The sequence below is a fragment of the Motacilla alba genome, unplaced genomic scaffold, assembly GCF_015832195.1.
Source record: "Motacilla alba alba isolate MOTALB_02 unplaced genomic scaffold, Motacilla_alba_V1.0_pri HiC_scaffold_34, whole genome shotgun sequence".
Classification (NCBI taxonomy): Eukaryota; Metazoa; Chordata; class Aves; order Passeriformes; family Motacillidae; genus Motacilla; species Motacilla alba.
In genome coordinates, this window is record NW_024037436.1 from 1380346 (window position 1) to 1396713 (window position 16368).

Here is a 16368-nt window from a genome sequence, read left to right on the forward strand (position 1 = left end):
GCAAAGATTGGAAAATCCCCCCCAAAATCCGAATAAAGGGGAAAATCCCCCCTCTGGGACAGCCGAAAATGAGAAAAAATCCCAAAAAAATCCCCAAAAAATCCCAAAAAAATCCCCAAAAATCCCAAAAATTGGGGGAAATCCCAAATAAAGGGGTCAGACTTTGGGGGGTCCCAAGGGTGCGGCAAAGACCGGAAAATCCCCCCAAAAATTGGAATAAAGGGGCAAAATTCTCAGCCAAAAACCAGAAAAACTCTGGAAAAAAATCCCAAAAAAATCCCAAAAAAATCCCAAAAAATCCCGAAAAGTCCCGGAAGGTCCCGGAAGGTCCCGGAAGGTTCTGGAAGGCCGGGCTCAGTCCCGCCGCAGGTTCTTCAGCCGCTCCTCCAGGTCGGCGTCGGCGTCGGCCAAAGCGGGCGCGGCCTCGGCCCCCCCCGCGCCCCTCCCCCGCCGCCAGGGACCCCCCCGGGGCCGGCAGCGCTGGGGACGGACGGACAGACGGACACTCAGGGACAGACGGACACTCAGGGACACCCCGAGGGTCCGGCCCCCGTGAACCCGAAAAGCCCAGCCAGGTTATCCCGAACCCCAAAAAAAACCCTGCCCAGGGGAAGGCAGAAACCCCAAAATAATCCACCCCGATTATCCCAAATCCCAAAATAATCCACCCCAATTATCCCAAATCCCAAAATAATCCACCCCAATATCCCAAACCCCAAAATAATCCACCCCGATTATCCCAAACCCCAAAATAATCCACCCCGATTATCCCAAATCCCAAAATAATCCACCCCGATTATCCCAAATCCCAAAATAATCCACCCCAATTATCCCAAATCCCAAAATAATCCACCCCAATATCCCAAATCCCAAAATAATCCACCCCGATTATCCCAAATCCCAAAATAATCCACCCCAATTATCCCAAACCCCAAAATAATCCACCCTGATTATCCCAAACCCCAAAATAATCCACCCCAATTATCCCAAATCCCAAAATAATCCACCCCGATTATCCCAAACCCCACCCAGATGAACCCCAAAACAATCCCACCCAGATGAACCCCCCAAAATCCCACCCCGATTATCCCAAATCCCAAAATAATCCCACCCAGATTGACCCCAAAGCCCACCCAGATGAACACCCCAAAAATCCCACCCCGATTATCCCAAACCCCCCAAAAATCCCACCCAGATGATCCCAAATCCCAAAACGACCCTGCCCAGAGGAACCCAGAAACCCCAAAACAATCCCACCCAGATGAACACCCCAAAAATCCCACCCCGATTATCCCAAATCCCATCCAGATTAACCCCAAAACAATCCCACCCAGATTATCCCAAATCCCACCCAATTACCCCAAAACAACCCTACCCAGATCAACCCAAAAATCCCAAAATAATCCACCCCGATTATCCCAAATCCCCCAAAAATCCCACCCAGATGAACACCCCAAAAATCCCACCGGGATTATCCCAAACCCCAAAACGACCCTGCCCAGGGGAAGCCAGAAATCCCAAAATAATCCACCCCGAGGAACCCAAACCCCAAAAGATCCCAGATTATCCCAAAATCCCACCGGGATTATCCCAAACCCCAAAACGACCCTGCCCAGAGGAACCCAAATCCCAAAATAATCCACCCCAAGTATCCCAAATCCCAAAATAATCCACCCCAATATCCCAAATCCCCCAAAAATCCCACCCAGGTTATCCCAAATCCCAAAACAACCCTGCCCAGAGGAACCCAAACCCCAAAATAATCCCAGCCAGATGAACCCCCAAAAATCCCACCGGGATTATCCCAAACCCTAAAACAACCCTGCCCAGGGGAACCCAGAAACCCCAAAATAATCCACCCCGATTATCCCAAACCCTAAAACAATCCTGCTCAGATCAACTAAAAAATCCCAAAATATTCCACCCAGATGAACCCAAATCCCAAGAAAATCCCACCCAGATGAACCCGAATCCCCCAAAAATCCCAGCCAGATAAACCCCAAAATAATCCCATCCCGATTATCCCAAACCCCAAAACGATCCTGCCCAGGGGAAGCCAGAAATCCCAAAATAATCCACCCCGATTATCCCAAACCCCACCCAGATTATCCCAAATCCCAAAACGACCCTGCCCAGAGGAACCCAGAAACCCCAAAACAATCCCACCCAGATGAACACCCCAAAAATCCCACCCCGATTATCCCAAATCCCATCCAGATTAACCCCAACATAATCCCACCCAGATTATCCCAAATCCCACCCAATTACCCCAAAACAACCCTACCCAGATCAACCCAAAAATCCCAAAATAACCCACCCCGATTATCCCAAATCCCCCAAAAATCCCAGCCAGATGAACACCCCAAAAATCCCACCCCGATTATCCCAAACCCCAAACAAACCCTGCCCAGGGGAAGGCAGAAATCCCAAAATAACCCACCCCGATTATCCCAAATCCCCCAAAAATCCCACCCAGATGATCCCAAATCCCCCAAAAATCCCACCCCGATTATCCCAAATCCCATCCAGATTAACCCCAAAACAATCCCACCCAGATTATCCCAAATCCCACCCAATTACCCCAAAACAACCCTACCCAGATCAACCCAAAAATCCCAAAATAACCCACCCCGATTATCCCAAATCCCCCAAAAATCCCAGCCAGATGAACACCCAAAAATCCCACCAGGATTATCCCAAACCCCAAAAAAACTCTGCCCAGGGGAAGCCAGAAATCCCAAAATAATCCACCCAGAGGAACCCAAACTCCAAAAAGATCCCAGATTATCCCAAAATCCCACCGGGATGGTCCCAAACCCCAAAACGACCCTGCCCAGAGGAACCCAAATCCCAAAATAATCCACCCCAAGTATCCCAAATCCCAAAATAATCCACCCCGATTATCCCAAATCCCAAAATAATCCACCCCAATTATCCCAAATCCCAAAATAATCCACCCCGATTATCCCAAATCCCCCCAAAATCCCACCCAGGTTATCCCAAACCCCAAAACAACCCTGCCCAGAGGAACCCAAACCCCAAAATAATCCCAGCCAGATGAACCCCCAAAAATCCCACCGGGATTATCCCAAACCCTAAAACAAGCCTACCCAGGGGAACCCAGAAACCCCAAAATAATCCACCCCGATTATCCCAAACCCTAAAACAATCCTGCTCAGATCAACTAAAAAATCCCAAAATATTCCATCCAGATGAACCCAAATCCCAAAAAAATCCCACCCAGATGAACCCAAATCCCCAAAAATCCCAGCCAGATAAACCCCAAAATAATCCCATCCCGATTATCCCAAACCCCAAAACGATCCTGCCCAGGGGAAGCCAGAAATCCCAAAATAATCCACCCCGATTATCCCAAACCCCACCCAGATTATCCCAAATCCCAAAACGACCCTGCCCAGAGGAACCCAGAAACCCCAAAACAATCCCACCCAGATGAACACCCCAAAAATCCCACCCCGATTATCCCAAATCCCATCCAGATTAACCCCAAAACAACCCCACCCAGATTATCCCAAATCCCACCCAATTACCCCAAAACAACCCTACCCAGATCAACCCAAAAATCCCAAAATAATCCACCCCGATTATCCCAAACCCCACCCAGATTATCCCAAAATCCCCCAATTCTCCTCCAAAATCCTTCCCAGACTCCCAAAATCCCCCCAAAATCCCCCAAAGCCCCCCAAATGCCCCAAAATCTCCCCAAATCCCCCAGAACCCCTCCAGATTTCCCTAAAACCCCCCAAAATCCCCCAAAATCCCCCCAGATTCCCCCCAATTCTCCCCCCAAATGCCCCCAAATCCCCCCAAAATCCCTCCAGATTCCCCCCAAACCTCCCAAAATCCCCCCAAATGCCCCAAATCCCCCCAAATCCCCCAAATTCCCCCCAAATGCCCCAAATTCCTCCAGAACTTCAACACAAAACCCCCCCAAATTCCTCCCAGATCCCCCCAAATCCTTTCAGATTCCCCCAAATCCCCCCGAACCCCCCAAAACCCCTCCAGATTCCCCCCAACCCCCCCAAAATCCCCCTAGATTCCCCCAAACCCCTCCAGATTCCCCCAAAATCCCCCCAAATGCCCCAAAATTCCCCCGAATCCCCCCAAAATCCCCCCAAATGCCCCAAAATTCCCCCGAATCCCCCCAAATTCCCCCCAAATGCCCCAAATTCCTCCCAGATTCCCCTGAAACCCCCCCAAATCCCAATATCCCCCAGATTCCCCCCAAAAATCCCCCAAAATCCCCCCAAATCCTCCCAGATTCCCCCAAATCCCCCTGAACCCCCCAAAATCCTCCCAGATTCCCCTCAAACCCCCCCAAGTCCCCCCAATATCCCCCAGATTCCCCCCAAAAATCCCCCAAAAATCCCCCAAAATCCCCCCAGATTCCCCCCAAATGCCCCAAATTCCTCCAGAACTTCAACACAAAACCCCCCCAGAATCCTCCCGGATCCCCCCAAATCCTCCCAGATTCCCGCCAAACCCCCCAAATCCCCCCAAATCCCCCCAAAATCCCCCCAATCCCCCGAGCCCGTCCCCGCTCACTGGCCAGCTCCTCGGTCAGGTTCAGCCCCAGCTCGTCCAGGACCTGCGACACCACGGCGTCACTGCAGAGACAGAGAGGGGATACTGGGGGCACTGGGGGGACTGGGATATACTGGGAGGGACTGGGATGGGATTGGGATATACTGGGATATACTGGGAGGGACTGGGATGGGATTGGGAGGGACTGGGATGGACTGGGAGGGACTGGGATGGGATTGGGAGGGATTGGGATATACTGGGATATACTGGGAGGGACTGGGATGGACTGGGATGGGATTGGGATATACTGGGATATACTGGGAGGGACTGGGATGGACTGGGATGGGATTGGGATATACTGGGATATACTGGGAGGGACTGGGATGGACTGGGATGGGATTGGGATATACTGGGAGGGACTGGGATGGACTGGGATGGGATTGGGATGGGATTGGGAGGGACTGGGAGGGACTGGGATGGACTGGGATGGGATTGGGATATACTGGGATATACTGGGAGGGACTGGGAGGGACTGGGATGGGATTGGGAGGGACTGGGAGGGACTGGGAGAGACTGGGAGGGACTGGGATGGGATTGGGAGGGACTGGGATGGACTGGGATGGAATGGGATATACTGGGAGAGACTGGGATAGACTGGAATGGACAGGGGGGGACTGGGATGGGATTGGGAGAGACTGGGATGAACTGGGATGAACTGGGATGAACTGGGGGGAACTGGGAGAGACTAGGAGGGACTGGGAGGGACTGGGGGGAAGTGGGATGGACTGGGAGAGATTGGGATAAACTGGGAAAAACTGGGAGGGACTGGGGGGGACTGGGATGAATTGGGAGGGAATGGGGGGAATGGGATGGTCTGGGAAGGACTGGGATGGACTGGGATGGACTGGGATGGACTGGGAGAGACTGGGATAAACTGGGGTGGACTGGGGGGACTGGGATGGACTGGGATGGGATTGGGATGGACTGGGGGGGACTGGGATGGACTGGGGGGAACTGGGACAAACTGGGAGGGACTGGGATGGACTGGGATGAATTGGGAGAGACTGGGGGGACTGGGGGGAACGGGGGGAATGGGGGGGACTGGGAAGGACTGGGATGGACTGGGATGGACTGGGATGGACTGGGATGGACTGGGATGGACTGGGACACTGCGACACCACAGTGTCACTGCCAGGAGAGACTGGGAGGGACTGGGAGGTGACACTGGGACAGACTGGGACAGACTGGGAGGGGACACTGGGACAGACTGGGGCAACTGGGACACTGGGACAGCACGGCATCACTGCCAGGGAGAGACTGGGACAAACTGGGAGGGACTGGAATGGGACACTGGGACAGACTGGGACAGACTGGGGACACTGGGACACCACGGCATCACTGCCGGGGACACTGGGGACACTGGGAGGGGACAGGGGACACTGGGACAGACTGGGACAGACTGGGATGCGCTCTGTCCCCGTGTCCCCAGGTGTGTCCAGGTGTCCCCTGAGTATCCCTGGCTCTCCCTCAGGTGTCCCCAGGTGTCCTTTGTGTGTCCCCAGGTGTCCCCCTGATGTCCCCAGTGTCCCCCCCTGGTGTCCGCTGGTGTCCCCCAGGTGTCCCCAGGTGTCCCCCAGCTCTCCCCCAGGTGTCCCCAGATGTCCCCAGATGTCCCCAGGTGTCCCCAGGTGTCCCCTGGCTCTCCCCCAGGTGTCCCCAGATGTCCCCAGGTGTCCCCAGGTGTCCCCTGGCTCTCCCCCAGCTGTCCCCAGGTGTCCCCCGGCTCTCCCCCAGGTGTCCCCAGGTGTCCCCAGGTGTCCCCCGGCTCTCCCCCAGGTGTCCCCAGGTGTCCCCACCTCTCGTCCTCGTCGTCCTCGTCCCCGAGGGCGTCGTCGATGGCGTCGTTCATCAGCTCCTCCTTCATGTCCATCATCTCCGACTGCTTCTGGAACTCCAGCAGGATGCGCTGGATCTGCGGCAGCTTCAGCTGGGGACACGGGGGACAGTGGGGACATTGGGGACACTGGGGACACGGGGGACATCAGGGGACATTGGGGACACTGGGGACACGGGGGGACAGTGGGGACAGTGGGGACATTGGGGACACTGGGGACACTGGGGACAGCTGGGGACAGCTGGGGACAATGGGGACATCAGGGACATGGGGATATTGTGGACAACAGGGACAGCAGGGACACAGGGGACACTGGGGAGATTGGGGACACTGGGGACAATGGGGACAATGGGGACATCGGGGACATGGGGATATTGGGGACAGCAGGGACAGCAGGGACACAGGGGACACTGGGACACTGGGGACACAGGGGATACTGGAGACACTGGGGACAATGGGGACATCAGGGACATGGGGATATTGTGGACAACAGGGACAGCAGGGACACAGGGGACACTGGGACACAGAGGATACTGGAGACACTGGGGACACAGGGGACACTGGGGACATTGGGGACACTGGGGACACAGGGGACATCAGGGACATGGGGATATTGGGGACAGCAGGGACAGCAGGGACACAGGGGACACTGGGACAATGGGACACTGGGGACACAGGGGACACTCTGGACACTGGGGACATTGGGGACACCGGGGACACCAGGGACATCGGGGACACTGGGGACATGGGGACATTGGGGACACACAGGGCACAGCCAGCTCCGACTGCTTCTGGAACTCCAGCAGGATGCGCTGGATCTGTCCAGCTGGGGACACAGGGGACACTGGGGACACTGGGGACATTGGGGACACTGGGGACATGGGGATATTGGGGACAGCAGGGACAGCAGGGACACAGGGGACACTGGGACACAGGGGATACTGGAGACAATGGGGACACTGGGGACATTGGGGACACTGGGGACACTGGGGACACTGGGACATTGGGGACACACAGGGGACACTGGGGACACTGGGGACACACAGGGGACACTGGGACACTGGGGACAGCAGGGGACATTGGGGACACACAAGGGACAGTGGGGACAACGAGGGGATGATGGGGACAATCCAGATATGCAGGGGACAACAGGGCGACCCCAGGGACGGCAGTGTGGCAGTGGGGACAGCCAGGTGACACCAGTGACACACGGTGACACACACAGTGACACACACGGTGACACACACAGTGACACACAGTGACACACACGGGGACACACAGTGACACACAGTGACACAGTGACACACGGTGACACACAGTGACACACAGTGACACACAGTGACACAGTGACACACGGTGACACGGTGACACTCACCTGGCGGTTCATGGTGGCCATGGCCCGTGTCACCCCGCGCATGGCGCTGGCCATGGCGCTGTGCGAGCGCAGCGTCTGCACGCGCAGTGCCACCCCGGGGACACGCGGTGACACACACAGTGACACACGGTGACACACAGTGACACACACAGTGACACAGTGACACTCACCTGGCGGTTCATGGTGGCCATGGCCCGTGTCACCCCGCGCATGGCGCTGGCCATGGCGCTGTGCGAGCGCAGCGTCTGCACGCGCAGTGCCACCCCGGGGACACGTGGTGACACACACAGTGACACACGGTGACACTCACCTGGCGGTTCATGGTGGCCATGGCCCGTGTCACCCCGCGCATGGCGCTGGCCATGGCGCTGTGCGAGCGCAGCGTCTGCACGCGCAGTGCCACCCCGGGGACACGCGGTGACACACACAGTGACACACAGTGACACACGGTGACACGGTGACACTCACCTGGCGGTTCATGGTGGCCATGGCCCGTGTCACCCCGCGCATGGCGCTGGCCATGGCGCTGTGCGAGCGCAGCGTCTGCACGCGCAGTGCCACCCCGGGGACACGCGGTGACACACACAGTGACACACGGTGACACACGGTGACACACAGGGACACTCACCTGGCGGTTCATGGTGGCCATGGCCCGTGTCACCCCGCGCATGGCGCTGGCCATGGCGCTGTGCGAGCGCAGCGTCTGCACGCGCAGTGCCACCCCCTGCACGTTGGCTCTCATGGCGATGAACTTGCGCTCGTAGCGCCGCGTGCGCACCAGGTCCTTGGCCAGCACCCGCACCGCGTCCTGGGGACACGGGGACAGCGTCAGGGACACGGGGACACGGACAGGGACACGGGGACACGGACAGGGACACGGGGACACAGACAGGGACAGGAACACGGGGACACGGGGACAGCGTCCTGGGGACACGGGGACACCGTCAGGGACATGGGGACACAGACAGGGACACGGGGACAGCGTCCTGGAGACACGGGACAGCGTCAGGGACACGGGGACACAGACAGGGACAGGAACACGGGGACACGGGGACAGCGTCCTGGGGACACGGGGACACAGACAGGGACATGGGGACAGCGTCCTGGGGACACGGGGACACCGTCAGGGACACGGGGACACAGACAGGGACACGGGGACACGGACAGGGACATGGGGACAGCGTCCTGGGGACACGGGGACAGCGTCAGGGACACGGGGACATGGACAGGGACATGGGGACAGCGTCCTGGGGACACAGGGACAGCGTCAGGGACACGGGGACACCGTCAGGGACACGGGGACACAGACAGGGACATGGGGACACAGACAGGGACATGGGGACAGCGTCCTGGGGACACGGGGACACAGACAGGGACACGGGGACAGCGTCCTGGGGACACGGGGACACCGTCAGGGACACGGGGACACAGACAGGGACATGGGGAGAGTGTCCTGGGGACACGGGACAGCGTCAGGGACACGGGGACACAGACAGGGACACAGGGACAGCGTCCTGGGGACACGGGGACACCATCAGGGACACCGGGACACCGTCAGGGACACGGGTCAGCGTCCTGGGGACTTGGGGACACCGTCAGGCACACCGGGACAGGGACACGGGGACAGCGTCCTGGGGACACGGGGACAGCGTCCTGGGGACACGGGGACACCGTCAGGGACACGGGGACACAGACAGGGACATGGGGAGAGTGTCCTGGGGACACGGGACAGCGTCAGGGACACGGGGACACAGACAGGGACACAGGGACAGCGTCCTGGGGACACGGGGACACCATCAGGGACACCGGGACACCGTCAGGGACACGGGTCAGCGTCCTGGGGACTTGGGGACACCGTCAGGCACACCGGGACAGGGACACGGGGACAGCGTCCTGGGGACACGGGGACAGCGTCCTGGGGACACGGGGACAGGGACAGGGACATGGGGACAGGGTTATGGACATGGGGACAGCATCCTGGGGACACGGGGACAGGGACAGGGACATGGGGACAGGGTTAGGACATGGGGACAGCACCCTGGGGACTTGGGGACACCGTCAGGGACATGGGGACAGGGTTAGGGACACGGGGACACAGGGACAGGGACAGGGACACGGGGACAGGGTTATGGACACAGGGACAGCGTCCTGGGGACACGCAGACATGGGGACAGGGTTAGGGACATGGGGACAGCGTCCCGGGGACAGCAGGGGACACAGGGACAGGGTTAGGGACAGGGACAGCATCCCGGGGACAAGGGACAGCATTAGGGACAGCAGGGACAGTGTCAGGGACACAGGGACAGGGTCAGGGCCAGGGACACGGGGACAGCGTCCTGGGGACAGTGGGGACAGCAGGGACAGAGTCAGGGACAGAGGAGAGAGCGTCAGGGGACAGCAGGGACAAGGAGGGGACACACAAGGGACATCGCAGAGAGAGCGGGACAGACAGGGGACACCGTGGGGACAGCAGGGACATCTGGACACAGGGAGGGGACAGCAGGAAGACAGGGGACACCCCATGACCCCCTCAGTGTCCCCTTGTCCCCTCCATGTCCCCCCGGACCCCTCTGTGTCCCTTGTCCCCAATCCCCTCCCCCACCCGCCGTGTCCCCTGTCTCCCCTCTGTCCCCACTGTCCCCTCTGTGTCCCCTCCGGCCCTGCTGTCCCCAATGTCCCCTCTGTGTCCCCATGTCCCCACTGGCCATCTGTCCCCTCTGTCCCCAATGTCCCCAAGTCTTCACTGACCACTGGCCCTGCTGTCCCTGCCATGTCCCCAGTGTCCCCAATGTCCCCAGTGTCCCCAGGTCCCCGCTCACATCTGTCCCCTCTGTGCCCGGTGTCCCTCAGTCCCTGTCTGTCCCCTTGTCCCCTCCGTGTCCCCTGTCCTCTTGATGTCCCTTTCCTCGATCCCTTCCCATCTGTCCATCTGTCCACTGACCGTGTGTCCCAGTGTCCCCTCCGTGTCCCCATGTCCCCAGTGTCCCCTCTGTCCCCTCTGACCATCTGTCCCAGTGTCCCCATGTCCCCTCTGTCTCTGCCATGTCCCCAGCACCCCCAGTGTCCCCAAGCCCCCTCTCACCATCTGTCCCTGCTGTCCCCCAAGTGTCCCCAAATGTCCCCAATGTCCCCTCTGACCATCAGGCCCCCCAGTGTCCCCTGTGTCCCCAGTGTCCCCGTGTCCCTGTGTCCCCTGTGACCATCTGGCCCTGCTGTCCCCCCAGTGTCCACAGTGTCCCCATTGTCCCCATGTCCCCAGTGTCACCTGTGTCCCCAGTGTCCCGAATGTCCCCAGTGTCCCCAATGTGCCCTGTGTCCCCAGTGTCCCCAATGTGCCCTGTGTCCCCAGTGTCCCCCGTGTCCCCAGTGTCCCCCGTGTCCCCATTGTCTCCAATGTCCCCAATGTCCCCAGTGTCCCCCGTGTCCCCAATGTCCCCAATGTCCCCAGTGTCCCCAATGTCCCCAGTGTCCCCAGTGTCCCCTGTGTCCCCGTGTCCCCAGTGTCCCCAGTGTCCCCAATCTCCCCAGTGTCCCCATTGTCTCCAATGTCTGCAATGTCCCCAGTGTCCCCCGTGTCCCCAGTGTCCCCCGTGTCCCCAATGTCCCCAGTGTCCCCAGTGTCCCCAATGTCCCCATTGTCCCCAATGTCTCCAATGTCCCCAGTGTCCCCTCTGACCATCTGGCCCAGTGTCCCCCCAGTGTCCCCATTGTCCCCTGTGTCCCCAAATGTCCCCTGTGTCCCCAATGTCCCCAATGTCCCCAGTGTCCCCAGTGTCCCCAATGTCCCCAATGTCCCCAGTGTCCCCATTGTCCCCAATGTCCCCAATGTCCCCAGTGTCCCCAGTGTCCCCAATGTCCCCAATGTCCCCAGTGTCCCCGTGTCCCCCATGTCCCCTGTCCCCCCCGTGTCCCCTCTGACCATCTGGCCCTGCTGTCCCCCCCGTGTCCCCCCCGTGTCCCCTCTGACCATCTGGCCCTGCTTTGCCATCTTCTTGATGTCCACGATGATTTTCTTCTCCTGCGCCTCGAGCTTCTGCCGCTCGCGCTCCAGCTCCCGCACGGCGCGCGAGAGAGCGCGCTGGTTCTGCCGCAGCAGCTCCTCGGGGGAGCGCCGCCGCCCGAACAGCAGCTCCATGGCCTGGGGACACACGGGGACACGGTGACACACACGGTGACACGCGGGGACAGCCGTGGCGCGGCACAGAGCGCGCTGGTTCTGCCGCAGCAGCTCCTCGGGGGAGCGCCGCCGCCCGAACAGCAGCTCCATGGCCTGGGGACAGGGACAGGGACACACGGTGACACACAGTGACACGGTGACACACACGGTGACACGCGGGGACAGCCGTGGCGCGGCACAGAGCGCGCTGGTTCTGCCGCAGCAGCTCCTCGGGGGAGCGCCGCCGCCCGAACAGCAGCTCCATGGCCTGGGGACACACGGGGACACACGGGGACACACGGTGACACACGGGGACACACGGGGACACACAGGGACAGAGCGCGCTGGCTCTGCCGCAGCAGCTCCAAGGGGACAGGAACACCTGGGGACACTGGGGACACTGATGGGACAGTAATGGGACATTGGGGACACTAATGGGACACTGGGGACCGTGATGGACATTGGGGACACTGGGGACACTGGGGACACTAATGGGATACTGGGGACATTGGGGACACTGGGGACAGTAATGGGACATTGGGGACACTAATGGGACACTGGGGACAGCGATGGCACACTGGGGACATTGGGGACAGAGATGGCACACTGGGGACACTGGGGACACTGATGGACACTGGGGACACTGGGGACAGCGATGGCACACTGGGGACACTGGGGACAGCGATGGCACACGGCCCAAGGTGAGCTGGCTCTGCCACAGCAGCTCCAGGGGGACGTGGGGACACCTGGGGACATTGGGGACAGCCGTGGGACACTGGGGACACCAATGGGACACTGGGGACAGCAATGGGACACGCTGGGGACACGGGTGGGATGTTGGGGACACCGGTGTGACTCTGGGGACATTGGGGACACGGCCATGGGGGGACACGGGGGTGTGGCGGCACCTGGAGATGGGGACAGGGGACAGCGGGGACAGGGAGGGGACACGGGGGTGACACGCGGCGATGAGGAGGGGACAGGGGGAGACAGGGAGGTGACACGGCCCCGGGGAGGGGACACGGAGGTGGCACAGGGGGACACAGAGGGGACGCACGGGAGTGAGGAGGGGACAGGGGCTGACACACGGTGACACTGAGGTGACACACAGTGACCCGGGGGTGACACGGAGGGGACAGGGAGGTGACACACGGTGACACACAGTGACACATGCTAAGCCGGGGGTGACACACGGTGACACTGAGGTGACACAGAGGTGGCACAGGGGGACAGGGAGGTGACACAGCCGGGGGTGACACGGAGGGGACAGGGAGGTGACACACGCTGACCCGGGGGGGCACAGGGGGACAGGGAGGCGACACACGAGAGTGAGGAGGGGACAGGGGGGTGGCACACGCTGACCCGGGGTGACACGCGGTGACACTCGGTGACACTGAGGCGACCCGCGGTGACACTGAGGCGACACTCGGTGACACTGAGGCGACCCGCGGTGACACTCGGTGACACTGAGGTGACCCGCGGTGACACTGAGGTGACACTGAGGTGACACTGAGGTGACACGCGGTGACACTGAGGTGACACTGAGGTGACACTCGGTGACACTGAGGCGACCCGCGGTGACCGCGCCGCCCCTCGGGCCCCCCCGGAGCCGCTCCCGGCGCCCCGACCCCGCCCCGCCCCCCTCAGAGCGCCCCCGAGCGGCCCCCGCGCCCCTCCCGAGCCCCCAAGGGTACCCCCGAGTGTCCCCAAATGTCCCCAAATGTCCCCAAATGTCCCCGCGCGCCCCCGGCCCTCACCCGGCTCCGCACCGGCACTTCCGCAAACAATGACGTCACCGCGCTTCCGGTCACGCGGCGCCCGGCGCGTTTCGGTCACGTGACGGCGCCTCAGCGAGAGGAGGCGCAAACCATAGAGAAGAGTTTGGGGCGGCCGGAGCGGCCACTTCCGGTGGGGAGCAGCGAGAGGAGCGGCTCCGCCCGAGAGAGCGACACCTGGCGGCGCGGGGGTGTCGGGCAGGCTGGGGGCGACTGGGAGCGGAACTGGGAATACTGGGAATGGACTGGGGATACTGGGAATGGACTGGGGATACTGGGAATGGACTGGGAATGGACTGGGGATACTGGGAATGGACTGGGAATGGACTGGGAATGGACTGGGGATACTGGGAATGGACTGGGGATACTGGGAATGGACTGGGAATGGACTGGGGATACTGGGAATGGACTGGGAATGGACTGGGGATACTGGGAATGGACTGGGGATACTGGGAATGGACTGGGGATGGACTGGGGATACTGGGAATGGACTGGGGATACTGGGAATGGACTGGGAATGGACTGGGGATGGACTGGGGATACTGGGAATGGACTGGGGATACTGGGAATGGACTGGGAATGGACTGGGGATACTGGGATTGGAGCTGGGCCATACTGGGAATGGACTGGGAATGAACTGGTCCATACTGGGCCATACTGGGCCATACTGGGAGCTCTGGGCACTCTGAGCAGTGGGACCGGGCCCAGCCCAGTTTAACCAGCGACAGCCACACCCCCTCCCAGTATAAACCAGTACAAACCAGTACAAACCAGTATAAACCAGTATAAACCAATGACACCCACTGTATCCTGCCCAGTATAACCCAGTATAACCCAGTATAACCCAGTATAACCCAGTATAAACCAGTAAAACCAGTACAAACCAGTCTAACCAGTCTAACCAGTATAACCAGTCTAACCAGTCTAACCAGTATAACCAGTATAACCAGTCTAACCAGTGACACCCCCGCAGTTTCACCAGTGACACCCACACCCTGTCCCAGTATAAACCAGTATAAACCAGTATAAACCAGTATAAACCAGTATAAACCAGTATAAACCAGTATGGACCAGTATAAACCAGTATAACCAATCCTGCCCTCCTCCCAACCCAACCCAACCCAGTCCAGACCAGTGCAGACCAGTACAGACCAGTCCAGACCAGTCCAGACCAGTGCAGACCAGTCCAAACCAGTCCAAACCAGTGCAGACCAGTGCAGACCGGTCCAAACCAGTCCAGACCAGTCCAGACCAGTCCAGACCAGTCCAAACCAGTCCAGACCAGTCCAGACCGGTCCAAACCAGTCCAGACCAGTCCAGACCAGTCCAGACCAGTCCAAACCAGTCCAAACCAGTCCAGACCAGTCCAGACCAGTCCAAACCAGTCCAAACCAGTCCAGACCAGTCCAAACCAGTACAGACCAGTCCAAACCAGTCCAAACCAGTCCAGACCAGTCCAGACCAGTCCAGACCAGTCCAAACCAGTCCAGACCAGTCCAAACTAGTCCAAACCAGTGCAGACCAGTCCAGACCAGTCCAAACCAGTCCAAACCAGTCCAAACCAGTCCAGACCAGTCCAGACCAGTCCAAACCAGTCCAAACCAGTCCAAACCAGTCCAGACCAGTCCAGACCAGTCCAAACCAGTCCAAACCAGTCCAAACCAGTCCAGACCAGTCCAGACCAGTCCAGACCAGTCCAGACCAGTCCAAACCAGTCCAAACCAGTCCAAACCAGTCCAGACCAGTCCAGACCAGTCCAAACCAGTCCAAACCAGTCCAAACCAGTCCAGACCAGTCCAGACCAGTCCAAACCAGTCCAAACCAGTCCAAACCAGTCCAGACCAGTCCAGACCAGTCCAGACCAGTCCAAACCAGTCCAAACCAGTCCAAACCAGTCCAGACCAGTCCAGACCAGTCCAGACCAGTCCCTTGGCTCTTTAATCCGGCCCGAGCAGCGCTGGGGGAGGGGCAGGGCAATAAATGGGGGGGAGGGGCGGCCACCAGGGGGATTTGGGATTTTTGGGATTTTTGGGATTTTTGGGATTTTTTTTTAATTTTGGGGATTTTTTTCGGGAGCTTTGGGGGAATTTTTGGGTCCATTTTTGATTTTGGGGATTTTTTGGGGCATTTTTGGGGTTCATTCTAGATTTTTTGGGGAATTTTGGGGGGTTTTGTTCTGATTTTTGGGGATTTTTGAGGAATTTTTGGGGTTAATTTTTGATTTTTTGGGATTTTGGAGGAGATTTCTGGGGATAATTTTTGATTTTTTCGGATTTTTCCGGGAATTTTTGGGTCAATTTTTGATTTTTTGGGGATTTTTTGGGGTTAATTCTTCATTTTTTGGGGAATTTTGGGGGGTTTTGTTCTGATTTTTGGGGATTTTTGAGGAATTTTTGGGGTTAATTTTTGATTTTTTGGGATTTTGGAGGAGATTTCTGGGGATAATTTTTGATTTTTTCGGATTTTTCTGGGAATTTTTGGGGTCAATTTTTGATTTTTGGGATTTTTAGGGGAATTTTTGGGGTTAATTCTTGATTTTTGGGGATTTTGGAGGAGATTTCTGGGGATAATTTTTGATTTTTTCGGATTTTTCCGGGAATTTTTGGGATTTTTTGGGGAATTT

General features: G+C 58.5%; 1 protein-coding gene across 1 annotated transcript; it reads right to left on the reverse strand.

Annotated features, from left to right (window-relative positions):
• Positions 1-206: 206 nt before the first annotated feature.
• Positions 207-13801, reverse strand: CHMP2A (charged multivesicular body protein 2A). The gene is given in 7 exon segments (XM_038126427.1): positions 207-441; positions 443-480; positions 4567-4628; positions 6402-6532; positions 8443-8622; positions 11782-11952; positions 13728-13801. Coding segments are annotated over 6 exon segments (666 nt in total). The 5' UTR covers positions 11950-11952; positions 13728-13801; the 3' UTR covers positions 207-354.
• Positions 13802-16368: the final 2567 nt, after the last annotated feature.